This window comes from Oncorhynchus mykiss, chromosome 7, assembly GCF_013265735.2.
Source record: "Oncorhynchus mykiss isolate Arlee chromosome 7, USDA_OmykA_1.1, whole genome shotgun sequence".
NCBI lineage: Eukaryota > Metazoa > Chordata > Actinopteri > Salmoniformes > Salmonidae > Oncorhynchus > Oncorhynchus mykiss.
In genome coordinates this window covers 40,492,837-40,513,694 of record NC_048571.1, presented here as the reverse complement: position 1 = coordinate 40,513,694, position 20,858 = coordinate 40,492,837, and the positions used below count along the sequence as shown (strand labels likewise).

The 20,858-nt window shown below is 40.7% G+C and overlaps 2 protein-coding genes across 3 annotated transcripts; one reads left to right on the top strand and one right to left on the bottom strand.

Annotated features, from left to right (window-relative positions):
* The first annotated feature begins 399 nt into the window (after positions 1–399).
* On the top strand, positions 400–5,953 carry LOC110527754. Its single transcript, XM_021609251.2, has 6 exons — positions 400–600; positions 1,041–1,692; positions 2,170–2,274; positions 3,136–3,197; positions 3,501–3,779; positions 3,946–5,953. Exons 2-6 carry the CDS (start codon positions 1,050–1,052, stop codon positions 3,991–3,993), a joined length of 1,137 nt encoding a protein of 378 aa, XP_021464926.1. The 5' UTR covers positions 400–600; positions 1,041–1,049; the 3' UTR covers positions 3,994–5,953.
* Positions 5,954–7,241: 1,288 nt separating this feature from the next.
* Positions 7,242–20,042, bottom strand: LOC110527753 (60S acidic ribosomal protein P2). Of its 2 annotated transcripts, XM_021609250.2 has the most exons (5): positions 19,688–20,042; positions 14,122–14,245; positions 13,936–13,984; positions 8,648–8,734; positions 7,498–8,411 (listed from the first exon to the last, which is right to left on the bottom strand). In XM_021609250.2, the coding sequence occupies exons 2-5, from the start codon at positions 14,242–14,244 to the stop codon at positions 8,332–8,334; spliced, it is 339 nt and encodes a 112-aa protein (XP_021464925.1). In that variant the 5' UTR covers position 14,245; positions 19,688–20,042; the 3' UTR covers positions 7,498–8,331. The 2 variants fall into 2 exon arrangements, with proteins under 2 accessions (XP_036839143.1, XP_021464925.1); XM_036983248.1 differs by lacking the exon at positions 19,688–20,042 and having other exon boundaries at positions 7,242–8,411.
* Between the last annotated feature and the right edge of the window lie 816 nt (positions 20,043–20,858).

Genomic DNA, 20,858 nt, shown 5'->3' with positions numbered 1-20,858 from the left:
AAAATGTTTTTTACAACAGTGGGGAGTGCCAAGATGGAGGCACTGTGGCTTGAACACAGCTCCCCCAATATGTTATCTAGTGATTAAATCATTGGTGCAAACATGGGTGTGAAAATACATTATTTTTAGGTGTAGATATCTCACAATTAGTGCTATCTGGAATCCCTGAATCGTCACTACCCGAAACCCTAATCCCAACCGTAACCCCTACTTTACCCAAACCATAACCCTTACCTAAAACTAAACCAGGGTTTCCCCAAACTCGGTCCCCCAAGGGCAGCACGTTTTGTTTTTTTGCCCTAGCGCTACACAGATTCAAATAATCAACTAATCGTCAAGCTTTGATTATTTGAATCAGCTGTGTAGAGTTAGGGCAAAAAAACAAAACATGCACCCCTTGGAGTCCCGAGGACCGAGTTTGGTAAACGCTGCACTAACCTTAACCACTTAACCAATTTAAATGCAAACATCATTGGGGTGACGTCAGAGTTTGACGTCCCTAAGGATGCCGTATTGCAAGGACCTATATCTCACCAAGACAACACGTCGGAATCAACACATTTATAGGAAAGGAAACGCTAGACAGACCGTTGTAAAGTGGTGAGTAGCCTACTAGCCTACCTACGATATTCTATTATTTAATGTTGTCCAGTGACATATTAACATAGGAAATGGGTAATGGCACTGGTAAATAGCCAACTGTTCAGGAAGAAGTGAGATCAGTATTGCGTAAAATACTATGACCGAAGAACTGTTCTGAATGTTATGGAATTTACTGTATTTGGACCCAATGTTGTGCTAATCGTGCCTGTAGCCGGATATCTGTTGGCTACAAAGTTAATTATTTCATGAAACAATTTAAATCATGCAGACTTTACTTTAGGCTGAGCATTAAAAGTGAAACCACACCAACCAGAACAATATACAAGACAATTCTGCGAATGTGACATCTCATAATGTTGAATGAAGAACATTTATAAATCTAGACAGTTTTACAGTAGTGAAGATAATGCTAATGATTTGTTTTCTATCTATTGTAGATATCCGTCATGGAGGTTACAGAGAAGGTGGTGCCCAAAAACGCCCAGCTGCTATCTCTTGGCCACAAGGACACTTGTCGCCTCTTGGAGGTGTATGTGAAGCGCAGCATCAGTTTAAATGATGGGACATGTGAGGACCAGAGGTCACCAACAACGCCTCAGAAGTGGGTGACACTGTCAGAGAAATGCAGAAGTGTCCGCCGGCCTTCTAGTGACCCCTTGATCACCTTGGAGCCCAGCACACCTGATGAGGGCATTGCCAGTAGCACACCACCTGATGAGGAAGTTGTTATACCAAATGTGTCTCTAGTAGAGATCCCTGGACCTGCTGACATTCCTGAGATTGAGACGTCTACTGAACTGGAGAATAAGTCTAAAAAGGGCAAGAAGAAGAGCAAAAAGACCTCTTTCTGGAAAGGTTTTCTGGGGTTTTTCTCTATGAAGGGGAGTGACAAGAAAGACGAGCAGGAGTCTGGCACAGAGAAAGATGGACAGTCACAAGGAACCTTGCAGAAAAAGAAATCCATAAGGCAAAGGAGCTCCATGAGGAGACTATCTCTGAGAAAAATCAAGATTGACAGCCACAGAGGGTCTGTGAAGAGACCATTGGCTTTGGACAGGGCCAAGACCACTGACATAACTGGAGTTGAATGTAGGTTTGTGAGGACATGGCACCCAAATCCATTATCACACACTACTGTGTGTTTTCTTATTATTGTCCTTTTGTTCAAACAGGATTTTGTGGATTTGCAATCATTTTAGTGTAAAACCCTTAAGGGGGGGGGGGGGGGGGTAGATATTGTGACACACCCCCTTAACTCAAACAATGCAGGCATTATCCTGCATTATCTTAAAGCATTTTGGAAATATAGACCTGTAAACACAGATACAGCAGACGGAAGAATCAACTATTCCTATTTATGATGAATGTTAACTTTTTGGTAGCTATTCAATAGGATTGTTTTATTATGCTAAATAGATTTCGGACTTGGACTCGATTTTAATAATGTTTTGGGAATTTGGACCCTAGTTGACTCGGGGCCCTAGTTGGTAGTCCAGTTATTATATAGTTATTGCATGAAAAAAGACTGCAAAGGCAATGATCGTTCTTGTTACTTTTTTTTTACAGCGGTTGAGAGTGTGGGGCCTACTGACTCGTACTATGAGAAAGTTTCAGAAGAGCTGGAGAAGATTGTGCACGAGGTGAAAGAGACAGAGGCAGCTCTTACAGATGGTAAGTATCAATGTGCTTATGTGTATTGATGTCTTTATATATTCACACTAAAAATGACACATTCTATAGCAACATACACATTGTATGTATAAAGCTGTAAAGGTCATATAATACAGCACATCACACAAATATGTTACTGTCTAATGTAGAGTTACTACAGGTAACTGCCAAAATAATGGAAACACTTGATTAAATGAGGGACACAAAGTATTTTGAAAGCAGGTGCTTCCACGCGGGTGTGGTTGCTGAGTTAATTAAGCAATTAATATCACATCATGCTTAGGGTCATGTATGAAAATTCTGGGCAGGCCATTCTTTTGGCTCACGTGACTAGGATGACAATGCCCCCATCCACAGTGCACGAGTGGTCACTGACTGGTTTGATGAGCATGAAAACAATGTAAATCATATGCATGGCCGTCTCGGTCACCAGATCTCAACCCAATTGAACACTTATGGGAGATTCTGGAGCGGGGCCTGAGACTGCGTTTTCCACCACCATCAACAAAACACCAAATTATGGAATTTCTCATGGAATAATGTTGTCGTATCCCTTCAATAGAGTCCCAGACTCTTGTAGAATCTATGCCAAGGTGCATTGAAGCTGTTCTGGCTTGTGGTGGCCCAACAAACACCCTATTAACATTTTTTTTTGTGGTTGTGATCCAGGCTGTATCACAACCGTCCGTGATTTGGAATCCCATAGGGCGGCGCACAATTGGCCCAGCGTCGTCCAGGTTTGGCTGGTGTAGGCCGTCGTTGTAAATAAGAATTTGTTCTAAAATATATATTTTTCATTTCTTTATTTTGGCAGTTACCTGTATGTTTACCTACTGTGTGTTTTCTATCCATTTCTTCCAGAGGATGTCATAAAAAGGATCATTGTTCTGATGAAGCAGCAAGGAGACCTCATTGATAACAAGGTTTCTGTTTATAACCTACAAAAAAAGATTGCATTTGAGAAACTTAACACAGTCTTCCTTTGACACTCAATGCATCTTTCACATTTAGCATAGCTTGCTATAGGCTGGGTACCAGTCTGAATGTGCTAACATTTCACTTCTTGTAATCTGTCATATGCCAAACATGTTTGGTAAATTACACAGACTACAAGAAGTGGAATGTTGGCATAAAACAGGTCTGGACTTTAGTCTAAACTTGCTATTTCCTAATGGATAATAACGTATTATATTCTATGGTCATGAAAGTATGTCCTCTCTCCATAGCTGAAGGAGAACCCCAGCTTGAGCTCATTCTTCCAGAAGCTGTCCTACAGCACCTTCCAGCAGTTAGCTGATACGTACGTGGAGACAGAGACACCTACAGGCCAGAGCCACCAGACACCACACACTGCTGGATCTGGGCCCGTCAATGCCCCGGAGCTGGTCAAGCTGGCCTTCACTCTGGACTTCACAGCCAGGGTGGCCTGTCTCTCCAGGCATTCCAAAGGCCACATCATGGGCCTGGGCCACCGCTACTTAGAAGACCGCTTCACTCAGACACAGGTAACAACACCAGAGGCGAGTCAGACCTTTTTTTCCTCTTCTATTCAAATGTATGTAATTATGTGCAAGTAAACTAAACTAGAGGTCAGACACAGGTTTTCTTAAAAGCTATAACATGTTTCCCACCCAACTAGACTAGACTAATGACATTTATGTTGCTTTTCAGGTTAATCCAGATCAGACGTTGCATAACTATGACGATCATAATCATTGATACAACGTCACATGCAAAAAAAGACTGCAGGGGAAACGGAACATTCTTCGTGGTGTAAAAGCACACGGCGTGCTCCTTGATTCCTTGTGACACAAATGGAATAGATTACTTAAAGATGACTGAAAATGAAACCCAGAGGCAAGTCATGAAGGGAACATCACACACAACACGTATAGTATGCCTTGTACCTGTAAATCTACACTAGGGCAATCTGTGTAATTACTATGTTTACAGGTTAGTAAGTAATGGAAATGCAATATGGAGTTCTTACCACATTTGGTACACTCTGTATTTATTTACCTAAATTATAAAATATAATATATGCCATTTAGCAGGCGCTTTTATCCAGAGCAACTAATCATGTGTGCATACATTTTACGGGAATTGAACCCACTATGCTGGCATTGCAGACGCCATGCTCTACCAACCTACTCTACAACGGACCACTAGGGATAGTAAGTACTATGTACTGTAACTGCATTCACTAACTACCCTGGTACAAGGTTATTACATTCTTAATCCTGGTTCTGGGACACAAAGGTGTGCATATTTTAGTTTTTGCCCTAGCTCTACACACCTGATTCCACTAATCAAAGGTTTGATGATGAGTAATCTAGGTGTGTTAGCTGGGGCTGGGACAAAGCTGACACCAATCAGGCCCTCGAGGACTGAGATTGCCTACCCCTGTAGGGTAATGCCTTGTTTCTGGAAATTATACTGAGGACCCCTGTACCTTTCACCTGAAAGAATAAGAAAATCAAGCTAATGAACAGAACTTTATGTAGCAATATTTCTAGGAAGTATAATATTAACCAAAAATATAAATGCAACATGCAACAATTTCAACAGTTTTACTTAGTTCATATAAGGAAATCCGCATACTTGTATTTACACTTTTTTAATTGAGTACACTCTTTAGTTTTATCATAGTTTTTTCAGTCAAAGGATGAACTACTAATGAAAAATGTGCAATTTTATACTGTATGTGTCAACTAAAAAAAGACTAAACAGAAGACTTGAGCATCCCGAATAATAATGGGATATTGGTGTGCATTTAAATGTGGTCATTGTGATGCACCGAGGTCACAAACTCCATTTTAGACGAGACTGATTTTATGACCAAAATTACCCTATTTACACGTTGTAGTCAATTTTGACACTAGAATAAATGTTTGACTCATATTGTTGCCACATAGGCCGTTTTCAAAGGGAATGTTTTTTTTTTTTTAGGGTCAGTCGCTCTTTAACAGACATTCCCTGACAAATATTTGGGCACAGAGTTTCTAAACCCAGAGGCGCAACATCGTAAAACTTCTGGGAATGCTTGCGATACAGACCAGGCTGGGGTTTGAGAAGTCAATGAGAGAAGTTTAAAAATCTGAAGGCATAACCCAGATTCGAGTCAATGCCTAAAGTAGTTGAACATGTTATTACTCCAACCTCATGAAAGTGACAAACTGACACATTTTCATTTATGTCAAAAACAACATATCGAAGGAGTGCCTTTGATTTGATGGCCTGCACTTGCGTATCTCGGTGTGAGATGAGCTTTATAGCGCCGATGACGTGTTTCTACGCATGAGTTTAACCAGCCGACAAGTGCGATCGGGGATTTCTATTGGAGAAGCAGTTTTAGCCTGTCCTTGATTTGGGCACACCTATTTAAAATGGCAGGTGACCTAATCAACCACATTCATTAGCTGGACCAATAGAAACATGAATTCAATTTTCTGTAAAGGTTGAGGATAAGACATCCTCTCCTCCTCCATGTGAGAGATGTGTGGGGAAGCCAGGGTCTCCTCAATGCTATGGCCAAACTCCAGTGGCAGCAGCCTCTGTCAGTGGTGGAGTTTAAGACCTCAAACAATCAATCAAATGTATTTATTAAGCCATGTTTACATCAGCAGATGGCACAAAGTGCTTATACAGAACCCCAGCCTAAAACCCTAAACAGCAAGCAATGCAGAAGCACAGCGGCTAGGAAAAACTCCCTAGAAAGGAACCAGGCTCTGAGGGGTGGCCAATCCTCTTCTGGCTGTGCCGGGTGGAGATTATAAGAGTACATGGCCATTAAGGCCAGATCGTTCTTCAAGATGTTAAAATGTTCATAGATGACCAGCAGGGTCAAATAATAATCACAGTGGTTGTAACAGATCAGCACCTCAGGAGTAAATGTCAGTTGGCTTTTCATAGCCGAGCATTCAGAGGTCAAGACAGCAGGTGGGAGAGAGAGAGGGTCGAAAACAGCAGGTCAGGGTCCCATAGACAGGTAAAATAGCAGAGACTGGAACGGCAGCATGACCAGGTAGACTGGAGATGGGGACAGCCAGGAGTCACCAGGCCAGGTAGTCCTGAGGCATTGCCCTAAGGCTCAGGTCCTCTGGGAGGGGAGAGAGAGATGGGAAAATTAGAGGGAGCATACTTAAGTTCACACAGGACAACAGATAAGACGGGGGGACATGCCTTGACATAGACAGAAGTTACCCACCCGGCAAAGACAGATCAACATTACATTTTGATTGATACTTCATAATTGCCCACAGTTTAAAATTAACCACACCCTGAAACCCTGTAGTCAATAGTTGGTTGACATCAGGGTTAACCTGACAAAAAAAAAAAAAAAAGATTAATCTAACTTCAATCAGCTGTATTGATATTGTGTGATAACCAGTATGTTGAAATAATCAATGGTGACTCAATCAATTATTTCCCAGTGGGGATGCTCTTGCCAATAGCAATAATAGCATGGTGTTTGTGTGGCACCTGATTACCAGTAACTGGGATCGCTGATTTAGAGGTAATATGATTTTACAGTCAGCCACGTCTATGAGTGAAGCATGAGCTGATGCGTCTTACCTGTGCACAAAGGTTCCTCCTGGGGCAGGAGAGCTTTACAAAGGAAGGCACAACCAGTTTGACATCCTGCCACAGAGCCTTCTCCGGGACCTGGCGGATGTACATGTGATCAAAAGTTTAAACAGACATGTGTACCAATGGTAATATGGTATAAACACAAGCATGACAGAAAGAGACTTACCGGTAGTTATGTAACTAAGGGGTAGACTGTACAGAACATCTAATAATAGTTTTGCCCTAGACTAGTGATAGGACAAGAATGCTTTCTGAAGCAAAAGTAAAAGTCGCCCAGTACAATCCTACTTAAGTATCGAAAGTCAATGTAATTGCTAAAATATACATAATTTCAAATTCCTTATATTAATCAAACCATACAGCACCATTTTTAAATATGCTTTATTTACAGATAGGGGCCAGCTTCAACACTCAAGACATTATTTACAAATGAAGCAAGTGTTTAGTGAGTCCGCCAAATTCGAGGCATTAGGGATGACCTCTTGATAAGTGTGTGAATTAGACCATTTTCCTTCCTATCCTGCTAACGATTCCAAAAAAAAATGTTTAATTAAGACATTTGGCCAGGTTAGGAGTAGACTGACCAGGCACTGTTTGGACTGCCAGACACCATGTTGCAAGGTGCAACTAGAGTAGATATTCAGGAAAAGTTTATTTGCACTGTCTGTGAAGATAACATTTTAGAAACAGAACATTGATTACATCAAATCATATTACATTTATCCACAAGATGTCACCATTGTGTCATGAATGGCAGTAACCAATCTCTCCACCCCTTGGATATTGGTAAACGTGCCAAACACAGCAACAAATAAGAGGTGGAATAGAGGCGTCAGATCGGAACTTCTGCATGGTGCAGTATGCAGCACACCAACAAATGTGTTATTCTTAGAACTAGGGATGTAGTTGCGCATATGTAGATTTAAAAAAAACATATTGGTGTAATTTCAGTCTAAATATTTGCGGTAGTTAGACACCAAGTAAACAAAATATATTCTACCAGTTAAGTACAATTTTAAAAAATCACAAATTAGACTTGCTGATTCTAAACAATTGTGTCCACAGTAAAACTCATGCTATTCAATGAATCAAGGTTGAAAAACAGAAAACCCATGCCAGCTGTGAAATTCAGGTCTCCCAGGTGTTTCCAGGTCTTCATTTCTTATAATCCCACAAGGTTTCCCCTTTTCTTGCACGACCGGCAAATTCTAACTGCCACAAAAAAATATGCAGTTCGGTACTCAAAATAAACACCATTGTTCTGCCAGACTTTAAGTTTGTCTCAGGCAATGGTCAATATTTTAGTAGGCTGCTGGCTACCGTGTTTGTGTCATTGTAACTTTAACATTCCTACAATACTGGACAGTTGTGTGTGTGTGTGTGTATATATATTTTTAAAAAGAAACTTTGGATTTCTGGTAACAATTTCAAATTTTATTGTTTTTTTCACTTCTCGCGGAAGAAAAATTAATCAAAGAGGCCGAATCCCATGTCGTCATCAGATCCCTCTTCAGATTCCTCTTTCTTCTCCTCCTTTTTCTCTTCCGCTGCAGACACACAAACACAGGTTAGCTTCAAGTTTGGGAGTCTATCCGCAAAACGCATAGTTCATTTCCAGAAATGCAATAACAGTGTCTAATATGAAGCACGAGCATTTCCCTCTAATTATGTTGTTTAATGCAATTATTTTCAAAGAAATGTGTTTCAGTCCATTGAAATGTTTGGCACCATATTGTGGAATGTGATGTGAGACAAAAGGAGAGACATGAGAGATTGATCTTACCAGCAACAGGAGCAGTGCCAGCCACAGCGCCAGCTGCAGGAGCTGCCACAGCACCACCTGCTGGCACGGAGGCCAACTTAGAGAGGCCTGCAAAGCGTAAAGGACCAATTCATTGACAGGTAACAAATTAACATGAACAGCGAATGGATGAATGACTGACGACATTTGCGCCTATATGCAATCTATACATCAAAGTAGGGCTGTCCCTGGCAACAACCCAAAAAAATTATCAAGTTGTCTGTTCTTCTGACCAATCGATGGGTCTACATTTTGTTACGTGTTATTTTCCATATATTGACACATCCTATGTGTTTTAATTAAATCAACTATATTCACTGAACTTGTCTGACGGTTTGATGAAATAATTAAGATACACAAATGACTAGAGGGAGTCCCAACCAATTGATTTGATAGTGCCGGGCTCAGACTTACTTCAGAATGTCCGTTATTCCAGAGGATGATTTGGACAGGATTTGTTTTTCCCCCAAACTGCCCCCTGTAATTCTCTTTTTTTTAAATAAATTGACAGTTATGACAGAAGCCTGGAAGTTTTTATTCTAGGCGCGAAGATACAGTATTTCAACATGTCTAGGTGATCGGGCCACATGGATAACTCTAGCTTGGTTCCCGAGTTTCTAAACCATACCGAACCATCTTTCCTATAGTGTCGCCATCATATTTGAATTGAGGAAGTGTGCTCATAATCATTGGAATATTTTAGCGATCCGCAGTATGGCCTCAATACCCTCCAGCCTTTAGATGTGAACTAAACAATGCAATTGCACTTGAGATGTATTTTAAGACAATGGATGAGCGTTAACTTACCATTTCCAAATGTTTAGCTTGGTTATATGCTGCTTTGCGATCTACTAAACAGCAAGGGTTGCATTAAATAGGCTAAATATTTTATACTGATGCATTTGGCAATATTCAATTAATACGCACAAAACAAACAAATGCATTCACTGAAAGTTGATAGGCTACATGTAGGCCATTCAAATATAGCTTATGCGCAGCAGTTAGTTAAATTTATTGGTTCAGTTATTGTTTTCTTGTGCAAATCACAAGCAACACCTGTCAAACTCAAGGATATCGATTCACACGGGGCTAGTACCATCAGAGGACCTTGGAGTTCGCAAAAAAACAGTAGGTTATTCTGGCTGGAATTGTTATTTTCCTGCCATGTATTGACAGAGTATGACAGGACAAAAATGACAGATGTGGTGTTTTGTTCAAGTGTACATAATTACATTATCCGACCTCCCCCAGTAAAACTAATCCCACCCGAATAGGAAACAATAGTGCCTAACATATTGCATATCATAATTAGAGGTTGACCGATTAATCAGGGCCGATTTCAAGTTTTCATAACAACCGGAAATCTGTGTTTTTTTTTTACAACTTTATTTAACGAGGCAAGTCGGTTAAGAACACATTCTTATTTTCAATGACGGCCTAAGAACGGTGGGTTAACTGCCTTGTTCAGGGGCAGAAGAACAGATTTTTACATTGTCAGCTCAGCGATTCAATCTTGCAACCTTACGGTTAACTAGTCCAACGCTCTAACCACCTGCCTCACGAGGAACTTACCTGTTACCTTGGCTTCTTACTGCATTCGCATAAGTTGCAGGCTAGCATTAAACTTATCTTATAAAAAACAATCAATCAATCATAATCACTATTTAACTACACATGGTTGATATTACTAGTTTATCTAGAGTGTCCTGCGCTGCATATAATCGATGCGGTGCGCATTCGCGAAAAAGGACTGTCGTTGCTCCATGTACCTAACCATATACACCAATGCCTTTCTTAAAATCAATACACAGAAGTATACATTTTTAAACCTGCATATTTAGCTAAAAGAAAGGTTAGCAGGCAATATTAACCAGGTGAAATTGTGTCACTTCTCTTGCGTTCATTGCAAGCACAGTCAGGGTATATGCAACAGTTTGGGCCGTCTGGCTCGTTGCGAACTAATTTGCCAGAATTTTACGTAATTATGACATAACATTGAAGGTTGTGCAATGTAACAGCAATATTTTGACTTAGGGATGCCACCCGTTAGATAAAATACAGAACGGTTCCGTATTTCACTGAAATAATAAACGTTTAATTTTCGAAATTATAGTTTCCGGATTTGACCATATTAATGACCTATGGCTCGTATTTCTGTGTGATATAAGTAAGTCTGATTTGATAGAGCAGCGGTAGGCAGTAGCAGGCTCGTAAGCATTCATTCAAACAGCACTTTTGTGCATTTTTTTCAGCAGCTCTTCGCAATGCTTCAAGCATTGCACTGTTTATGACTTCAAGCCTATCAACTCCTGAGATGAGGCTGGTGTAACCGATGTGAAATGGCTAGCTAGTTAGCGGGGTGCGCGCTAATAGCATTTCAAATGCCACTCGCTCTGAGACTTGGCGTGGTTGTTCCCCTTGCTCCGGAAGGCCCGCGGCTTTTGTGAAGCGATGGGTAACACTGCTTCGAGGGTGGCTGTTGACGATGTGTTCCTGGTTTGAGCCCAGTTAGGAGCGAGGAGAGGGACGGAAGTTATACCGTTACACTGGCAATACTAAAGTGCCTATAAGAACATCAATAGCCAAAGGTATATGAAATACAAATCGTTTTGAGAGAAATAGTCCTATAATTCCTATAATAACTACAACCTAAAACATCTTGCCTGGGAATATTGAAGACTCATGTTAAAAGGAACCACCAGCTTTCCTATGTTCTCATGTTCTGAGCAAGGAACTTAAACGTTAGCTTTTATACATGGCACATATTGCACTTTTACTTCTCCAACACTGTTGTTGCATTATTTAAGGCTAAATTGATTTTATTGATGTATTATATTAAGTTAAAATAAGTGTTCATTCAGTATTGTTGCAATCGTCATTATTACCCCAAAAATATTTTTATTTATTTATTTAAAATCGGCCGATTAATCGGTATCGGCCTTTTTGGTCCTCCAATATTCGGTATCGGTGTTGAAAAATTAGAATCGGTCGACCTCTAATCATAATCACATCAATAAATTGGTTATAAATAACTCAACGTGGATGCAGAGGACATGACAAATTCGAAACGGGGGAATATTTAAGGGTTGCTCAGCAGGCAGAGGGAAAGTCAGATGTGGGGAATAAATCTGAATAGTTGTGGAAAATACTGGAGATCAAGAAAAAGGTAAGGAGCAAGCGCTGCCTGCATATTGTGTGTGCCAAACTGGTGCTGTATGGATTAATATAATTTCTGGCCACTTGGAACAATGTAAACACTAAACATAAGCGTACCATAATAGCAAAGGGAGTGTTATTATTATAAATAGTTTTTACGACAATTTTGAACACGGTAAACAGGAAATAAATAATACCCGAAGTTTTTTGGTAAAGCCTTTATTTTACCCAAAGCAAAAAAATGTAAAAACAGCCAAATTTGCTAAATGGTTTACTTGCCATGTCGTTGTTGTGCTCGTGGAATCAGTAGGCTATTAACTTCTTCGATATAGGGGGCGCTCTTTTAATTTTTGGATAAAAAACTTTCCCGTTTTAAACAAGATATTTTGTCACGAAAAGATGTTCGACTATGCATATAATTGACAGCTTTGGAAAGAAAATACTCTGACGTTTCCAAAACTGCAAAGATATTATCTGTGAGTGCCACAGAACTGATGCTACAGGCGAAACCAAGATGAAATTTCAAACAGGAAATGCCCCAGATTTTGAAGGCGCTGTGTTCCAATGTCTCCTTATATGGCTGTGAATGCGCCAGGAATGAGCTTACACTTTCTGTCGTTTCCCCAAGGTGTCTGCAGCATTGTGACGTATTTTTAGGCATATCATTGGAAGATTGACCATTTTACACTACATCTACCAGGTGCTCGCTTGGTGTCCTCCGTCGCAATTATTGCGTAATCTCCAGCTGCGTGTATTTTTCCATTTGCTTCCGAGGAGAAACCCAGCTGCCACGAATGATTTATCATCGAATAGATATGTGAAAAACACCTTGAGGATTGATTGTAAACAACGTTTGCCATGTTTCTGTCGATATTATGGAGTTAATTTGGAAAAAAGTTTGGCGTTGTAATGACTACATTTTCGGTGTTTTTTCTTAGCCAAACGTGATGAACAAAACGGAGCAAATTCTCCTACACAAATAATATTTTGGGAAAAAATGAACATTTGCTATCTAACTGAGAGTCTCCTCGTTGAAAACATCCAAAGTTCTTCAAAGGTAAATTATTGTATTTGAATGCTTTTCTTGTTTTTGTGAAAATGTTGCCTGCTGAATGCTAGGCTTAATGCTATGCTAGCTATCAATACTCTTACACAAATGCTTGTGTAGCTATGGTTGAAAAGCATATTTTGAAAATCTGAGATGACAGTGTTGTTAACAAAAGGCTAAGCTTGTGAGTAAATATATTTCTTTCATTTAATTTGCGATTTTCATGAATAGTTAACGTAATGAGCTTGAGGCTATGATTACGCTCCCGGATACGGGATTGCTCGACGCAAGAAGTTAACCAAATTCGACGAAAGACTGTTCGACAAAATAAATCTTGGTTGACCAACAGCCTATCGACCAAACAAACCGACTAAATGGGATCAGCCCTAGACCAAAGCCAATCACACTATAGTGCCGAACCAAGAAGTACTGAGAAAATATCTCAGTCAACAGTACGGTTTGGGTTGACCCTATAGTGCAAATCAGGCATAATGAGCTACAGAATTGTTAACAGGATGTACGGTATGTATTGCTCCGAACCCGTTACAGATTGGCTAATGGAAACACAACCCGTTTTTGGCAATTCGTTCTTGATTCAGGTAAAAAGATTATCTTATAAAATGTCCGTGCCCAGTTGCAGGTGGTTCTCCAAAAATCAAACAATATAAAGAAACATATTAAATCCACAAAGTGAGCAGTTCCCTCACCATTTTAGCTACCAGACATCTTGCATTTCCCAACATCTATGCAGGAACTAAACATTTCTACACAATGCGGACGCGTGTGGAAGTAGATGACAGTGCATCACACAGTGCGACCAAAAACAAAGATCTACACCCATGCAAGAGGCATCTCTCATTTGATATAAAACGTGGATTTAATATCTTTCTGAATAATCTCTGGTATATACCGAATCGAGAACAAAGAAAGTATCAGCAAGAACAGATAAGTTGAAAAATTCCTTGCGATGCTTCCCATTAGCCAATCTGTAACATTAACAATTCTGTAGCTATGACCATGCATGAACTCACGAGTCAAATCAAAGACATAAGGGAAAATGCCTCACCAGCATTCATGACTTCGTTGATGTCTTTTCCATTTAATTCATTGACAACCTGTGAAAACAAATTCAGGTTCTAATCATCACCAGTTACTGTGTAAACCGAGGCCTCCATCGTGCAACAGTGTCCAAGGAAACAAAAGTAACTCAGTTTATCTTATCAAAACAGCATCTCCCTAAATGGTGCCATACCTTGTCTAGGCGCTGCGCTTCGGCCTCGATTCCAACACTCCCCAGGATGGTCTTGATGTCCTTTGAGGAGGGGCTGGTGTTGCCACCGAGCACAGCCAGGAGGTAAGCGGCCACGTAACGCATTCTGCAAGAGATATGGAGAAAAAAAAATTATTGGTTGGATTATAAACTATTGGTCTACGTGACATGCATTCTGAGGATATTCAAATTGGCCTTACCCAGAGTCCATGTGACGATATGAGTAGCCTAATTAGCAACAGCTACAGTGTTTTCCACAAGCACATGGAGTACCCAGCCAAATAGAAATAGTAAGGCAGGCTCCCCGTAATAAAAGTGTTCATTGTTCATTCAGTATTGTTGTAATTGTCATTATTACAAATTGGCCGATTAATCAGTATCTGCTTTTTTTGGTCCTCCAATAATCGGTATCGGTGTTGAAAAATCAGAATCGGTCGACCTTTAGTACAGAGTCAATGTCTAGGGGTTCAGGTTAGTCGAGGTAATTTGTACAAGTAGGTAAGGATAAAGTGAATATGCATAGATAAACAGTGAGTAGCCGCAGTGTAAAAACGGGGGGGAATGTAAACACTCCGGGTGTTCATTTGAATAATTGTTCAGCAGTCTTATGGCTTGGGGGTAGAAGCTGTTATGGAGCCTTTTGGACCTAGACTTGGCACTCCGGTACCGATTGCCATGCGGTAGTAGAGAGAACAGAATGACTTGGGTGACTGGAGGCTTTGACAATATTTTGGGGCTTCCTCTGACACGCCTAGTATACAGGTCCTGGATGGCAGAAGCTGGGCAGGCGGTGATGCAACCGGTCAGGATGCTCACGATGGTGCAGCTGTATAACTTTGAGGATCTGGGGACCCATGACAAATCTTTTCAGTCTACTGGGGGTAAAGGTGTTGTCGTGATGTCTGGACCAACTGTCTTGGTGTGTTTGGACCATGATAGTTTGTTGGCGATGGACACCAAGGATCTTGAAACTCTCGACCCACTCCACTACAGCCCCATCAATGAGAATGGGGGCGTGTTCGGTCCTCCTTTTCCTCTAGTCCACGATCAGCTCCTTTTTTTGCTCATGTTGAAGGAGAGGTTGTTGTCCTGGCACCACACTGCCAGGTCTCTGACCTCCTCCCTATAGGCTGTCTCATCGTTGTCGGTGATCGGGCCTACCACTGTTGTGTCGTCATCAAACTTAATGTGTGGAGTCGTGCTTGGCCACGCAGTAGTGGGTGAACCGAGTACAGGAGGGGACTAAGAATGCACACCCTAGGGGCCCATGTGCTGAGGATCAGTGTGGCAGATGTGTTGTTAACTACGCTGAGCTGTAGTCAATGAACAGCATTCTCACATTCCTTTTGTCCAGGTGGGAAAGGGCAGTGTGGAGTACGATTGAGATTGCGTCATCTGTGAATCTGTTGGGGCAGTATGCAAATTGGTGTGGGTCTAGGGTGTCTAGTATGATGGTATTGATGTGAGCCACGGCCTGTTTTTCAAAGCACTTCACAGCTACCGACATGAGCGCCATGGGGCGAAAGTCATTTAGGCAGGTTACCTTCACTTTCTTGGGCACAGGGACTATGGTGGTCAGCTTGAAACATGTAGGTATTAGACTCAGTTTGAAAAAGGATCTGTGCAGGCCAGTCAAGTTCTTCCACACCAATCAACAAACCATTTCTGTATGGACCTCACTTTGTGCACAGGGGCATTGTCATGCTGAAACAGGAAAGGATCTTCCCCAAACTGTTGCCACAAAGTTGGAAACACAATCATCTAGAATGTCATTGTATGCTGTTGCGTTAAGATTTCCTCCCACTGGAATTAAGGGACCTAGCCCGAATCACGAAAAACAGCCCCAGACACTTATTTCTCTTCCACCCAAATGTACAGTTGGCACTATGCATTCAGGCCATAAAATTTGATCAGCGGAGAACAAATGCGCCTGTCCAGTCTGCCGTGGCTACACTCTAGAGGTCGACCGATTATGATTTTTCAACGCCGATACCGGTTATTGGAGGACCAAAAAAGCCGATACCGATTAATCGACCCATTTAATAAATAAAAAAATGTGACAATATAATGACAATTACAATAATACTGAATTAACACTTTTTAAAAACTTAATATAATACATCAATGAAATCAATTTGGCCTCAAGTAGATAATGAAACATGTTCAATTTGGTTTAAATCATGCAAAAACAAAGTGTTGGAGAAGAACGTAAAAGTGCAATATGTGCTATGTAAGAAAGCTAACGTTTCAGTTCCTTGCTCAGAACATGAGAACATATGAAACCTGGTGGTTCCTTTTAACATGAGTCTTCAATATTCCCAGGTAATAAGTTTTAGGTAGTTATTATAGGACTATTTCCCTCTATACCATTTGTATTTCATTAACCTTTGACTATTGGATGTTCTTATAGGCACTTTAGTATTGCCAGTGTAACAGTATAGCTTCCTTCCCCCTCCTCGCTCCTCCCTGGGCTCGAACCAGCAACAGAACGACAACGGCGACCACATCGAAGCGTTACCCACGCAGAGCAAGGGAAACAGCCACCCCACAAGGCTCAGAGCGAGTGAAGTTTGAAACGCTATTAGCGCGAGCTAACTAGCCAGCCATTTCACTTCGGTCACACCAGCCTCATCTCGGGAGTTGATAGGTTTGAAGTCATAAACAGTGCAATGCTTGACGCACGACGGGCTGCTGGCAAAACACACAAAAGTGCTGTTTGAATGAATGTTTACGTGCCTGCTTCTGCCTACCACCGCTCAGTCAGATACTTAGATACTTGTATGCTCAGTCAGATTATATGTAACACAGGACAAGCTAGATAATATCTAGTAATATCATCAACCATGTGTAGTTAACTAGTGATTATGATTGATTGTTTTTTATAAGATAAGTTTAATGCTAGCTAGCAACATACCTTGGCTTAACCTCTTTATCCTACCCCCTCCTTTTTCGAACATTCTGTTAAAAATCGCGCAACTTTTCAGCGTCCTGCTACTCATGCCAGGAATATAGTATATGCATATGATTAGTATGTGTGGATAGAAAACACTGAAGTTTCTAAAACTGGTTAAATCACGGCTGTGACTATAACAGAGCGTGTGTTTCATCGAAAAGCGCAAGAAAAACTAGTCACTGAAATCTGAAAAAAGTATCCATGCGCCCCTTTCATGGATTATTTAAAGGAAACCAAATTTAATATGGAGACGGATGCAATTCCTACAGCTTCCACACGATGTCGCCAAAAACGTCATTTTCATTGACAAAAATCCATTGAGACATTATCAATAGATCCGTGATTCCATCCAGCCTACCTCAATCGATTTTGGAAGATTGAAAAATGGACACTGTTTTCTTTTGTAGCTGCTATTGAATACAGATCGCCCAGTGATCAATTTGATCGCTTATTAACGTTTACAAATACCTAAAGTTGGGTTATAAAAGTAGGTTGAAGTGTTTTGTCAAAGAATATAGGCAACTTATATAATTTTTAAACATGACGTTGCGTGATGCAGACAGGCTATTCAAATGGATATTTTGGGCATTCATGGACGGATTTAATCGGGAAAAATACCAATTTGTGATGTTTATGGGACATATAGGAGTGCCAACAAAGAATATCATCAAAGGTAATGAATGTTTTATATTTTATTTCTGCGTTTTTGTGTAGCGCCGGCTACGCTAATTCTTTTGTTTACATCGCCTTCAGGCATTTTGGGGTGTTGCATGCTATCAGATAATAGCTTCTCATGCTTTCGCCGAAAAGCATTGTAAAAATCTGACTTGTTGGCTAGATTCACAACGAGTGTAGCTTTAATTCAATACCCTACATGTATATTTTAATGAACGTTTGAGTTTTAACGAGTACATTTAGCATTTAGCGTAGCGCATTTGCATTTCCAGGTGCCTACTTGAGACGTCTGCGTCTCAAGTAGGAGCAAGAAGTTAATCGGCCATTCCGATTAAATCGTTCGACCTCTACTACACTCAACTTAAATCATTTGGGGACGTGCATCCAATTGCCTTGGTCCCCAACCGTCAGTAAACCAATCACAAGCTTCAATCTGCCGCAGTTTATTGCGGTGGCAAGAAAATTATGTATCTCCCTGTTGAAAGCTGCCGCAGTTACAATGCTTGTAATGTGGAATTGCAGGCGCATATTAAATGTTCCGAATTAAAAAATTATTTGGATGCACAATTGAAAAGTTTATGCACTGCATATAGCAGATTAGAAAATAAAAGCAGTACTTCCCTCAACGCGTGAGAAATAAGGAATGCCATGTGAGCATGCGAAGAGGGTCAAATGCATCTCACGGCCAGTGTGTCTGTTGGCATCACTGTGCTCTCTCCTATGTAAAGAAATTTGACTGCAACCACAGCCCACACCCAGGTACCGAGAGGTAGGACAGGAGCGCTCACTTTGTGACTGACAGGCACCTGTCCTATAAATAGATTGCTAGAAGATGCATTCTAGCAGGAGAGTTCTCAGCAGACTTTTTTCTGACTGGCGAATTGGAAAAGTAGCCTAGTTAATTTAAGTGGAAAAAGTACTCGGCTGAAAATTTGTCCATAATCAGCTCTATAGCAGCACTAGAGGAAAACACTGACTATAATTTACATTCTTGCATCAGTTAATTAATAAAATATTGGTCATTTCTTGAATGTCTATTAGCTAGCCCGGGGTTTCCAGAACTCAGTCACGGGGACCACATGGGGTGTACATTTTGGTTTTGCCATAGCACAACACAGCTGATTTATTTTTTATGTTAAAAAAATCAAAACAATCAACATCAAGCTTTGAATATTTCAATCAGCTGTCTAGTACTAGGGCAAAAAAATAAATGTGCACCCCTTGCGGTCCCCAGAACTCAGTTCTGTAAACGCTGAACTAGCCAACTGGGGTTGTCACTAGTTACCACAGCTACAAAGTCATCATTGGTTCTATATCGTGAAACAAACAATTGATTTTTGGTCTTAATTTAAGTTTAAGCATAAGGTTACCAGTGTGGTTAAAGTTAGGGTTACGCTAAGGGTACATTTTTTACATACCTTTTTTAAGTAGCTTGGGTTTTGCCATAATTATGACTGTGGTAACTAATAAAGACCATGTTACTGTCATAAATGCATAGCTAGCATGCTGCGAAAGCACCAGAGAGGGACAGTATCGGAGCTTGCGCGGCTACTAACTAGCTATTAAGTTATAATTTCACTAGACTCAAGACACGTGAAAACGCAAGTCAATATTACAACAAACGGGTAATTGTAAAAATTTTATGAAAGGAGTAAGATTTCACATACAGATAAAGACAGTAAAATGTGTTCGTGGTGCTCATGCGATGATGTTAGCAGCTAGTATAGCTCGCTTACGTTAGCCTCTCTGCCTTAGCTTTGAACACTAACACGTGCTCTTCAATTGCGAAAGTAGTTCATTTTCTTGTTGTACAAGATGACTTCTGACAATATAGTTGAACATTAGTACAACTTAACTATTATACTGCAAACACTGAATCAACTGTTTATGGTCTAAAACGTATTATAAAGATGAACTTACTTTAAGTCTATAGCGACACGAAACGTCAGTCACGCTGAATTTTCTGGAAGGGAGAGAGGGGAGGAGTCTCGCGTCTTCTTCTTCGATGGGATTTATCGGCAGTTGGCATCCAACGTTATGGTGTATTACCGCCACCTACTGTACTGGGGTGTGGGTTCGAGACAGGGAAAAACTAAATCGTACCTGCCAGCCCTGTTGCTCTTAAAAAAGCTAACAAAATATATTTGAGACTATGTCGAATGACGTTCAACTCAATATACTCTAAACTAATTTCCTGTATCCCCTTGTCCCTCATACTAGATCTCAGCATCTCTCTTTCCCTCTGATACTGCCCACACTGTCGCAATACATGCTCCACGGTCTCTGTTTCCTGTCAATAATCACACTTTACTGTTGGATGCTTTCCTATCACATTTAAGGTCTTGTTCAACCGGCTGTGTCTCACATTTAATCATATAAAAATATCCTCTTCTCTTCTGTCCCTTCCTGCCCCCCCCCCCCCGACTTTCCTCTCTACTTGAAATAAATGACTGCCCTTAGTATCTCTATTCCACTGCACCTGCCATGTCTTCATCATCACTGTATATATCAGGCTTTTTGCCTCTGCCTTGCTCATTGAAACTACAACATCAACATCCCCACTACTCAGTGCTTGTTTAGCCAGTACATACACTGCCTCGTTCCCCTCCAGCCCCGGACAATGCTGGGCAAATTGTATACCGCCCTATGGGACTCCCAAACACGGCCAGATGTGTCAAATAAGAAAAGCAGTGCCCACTTTGTCAAAGGCAGGGGTGCAAAATATTTTGTATGTCCATTCCCAGCGAGTCTCTACAGGGTGCTATTGGAGAGACAAATCGCTGCCACGCTCCACCAACGTTCCATCCAACTAATATAAATCATGTAGCAGCAGATATAGTATATGGTAGAAACAGTATGTGGCCTTTTCTGTAGCCTACAGGCTGGAGGTGAAATATATGACAATGAGACTAACACTTTTTACATCATGCAGGTTTCTCAGATCAAATAACTTATTAACCTAAATGGTGCCCAATCAAACAAAACATTTGCTGACATATTAGCAAACAACATATCCTAAAAAAAAAGTACAGGTTGAAGTAAAATGGACAATATGGAATTGATAGTCAGGCTACTCACAACTGCCGTACAG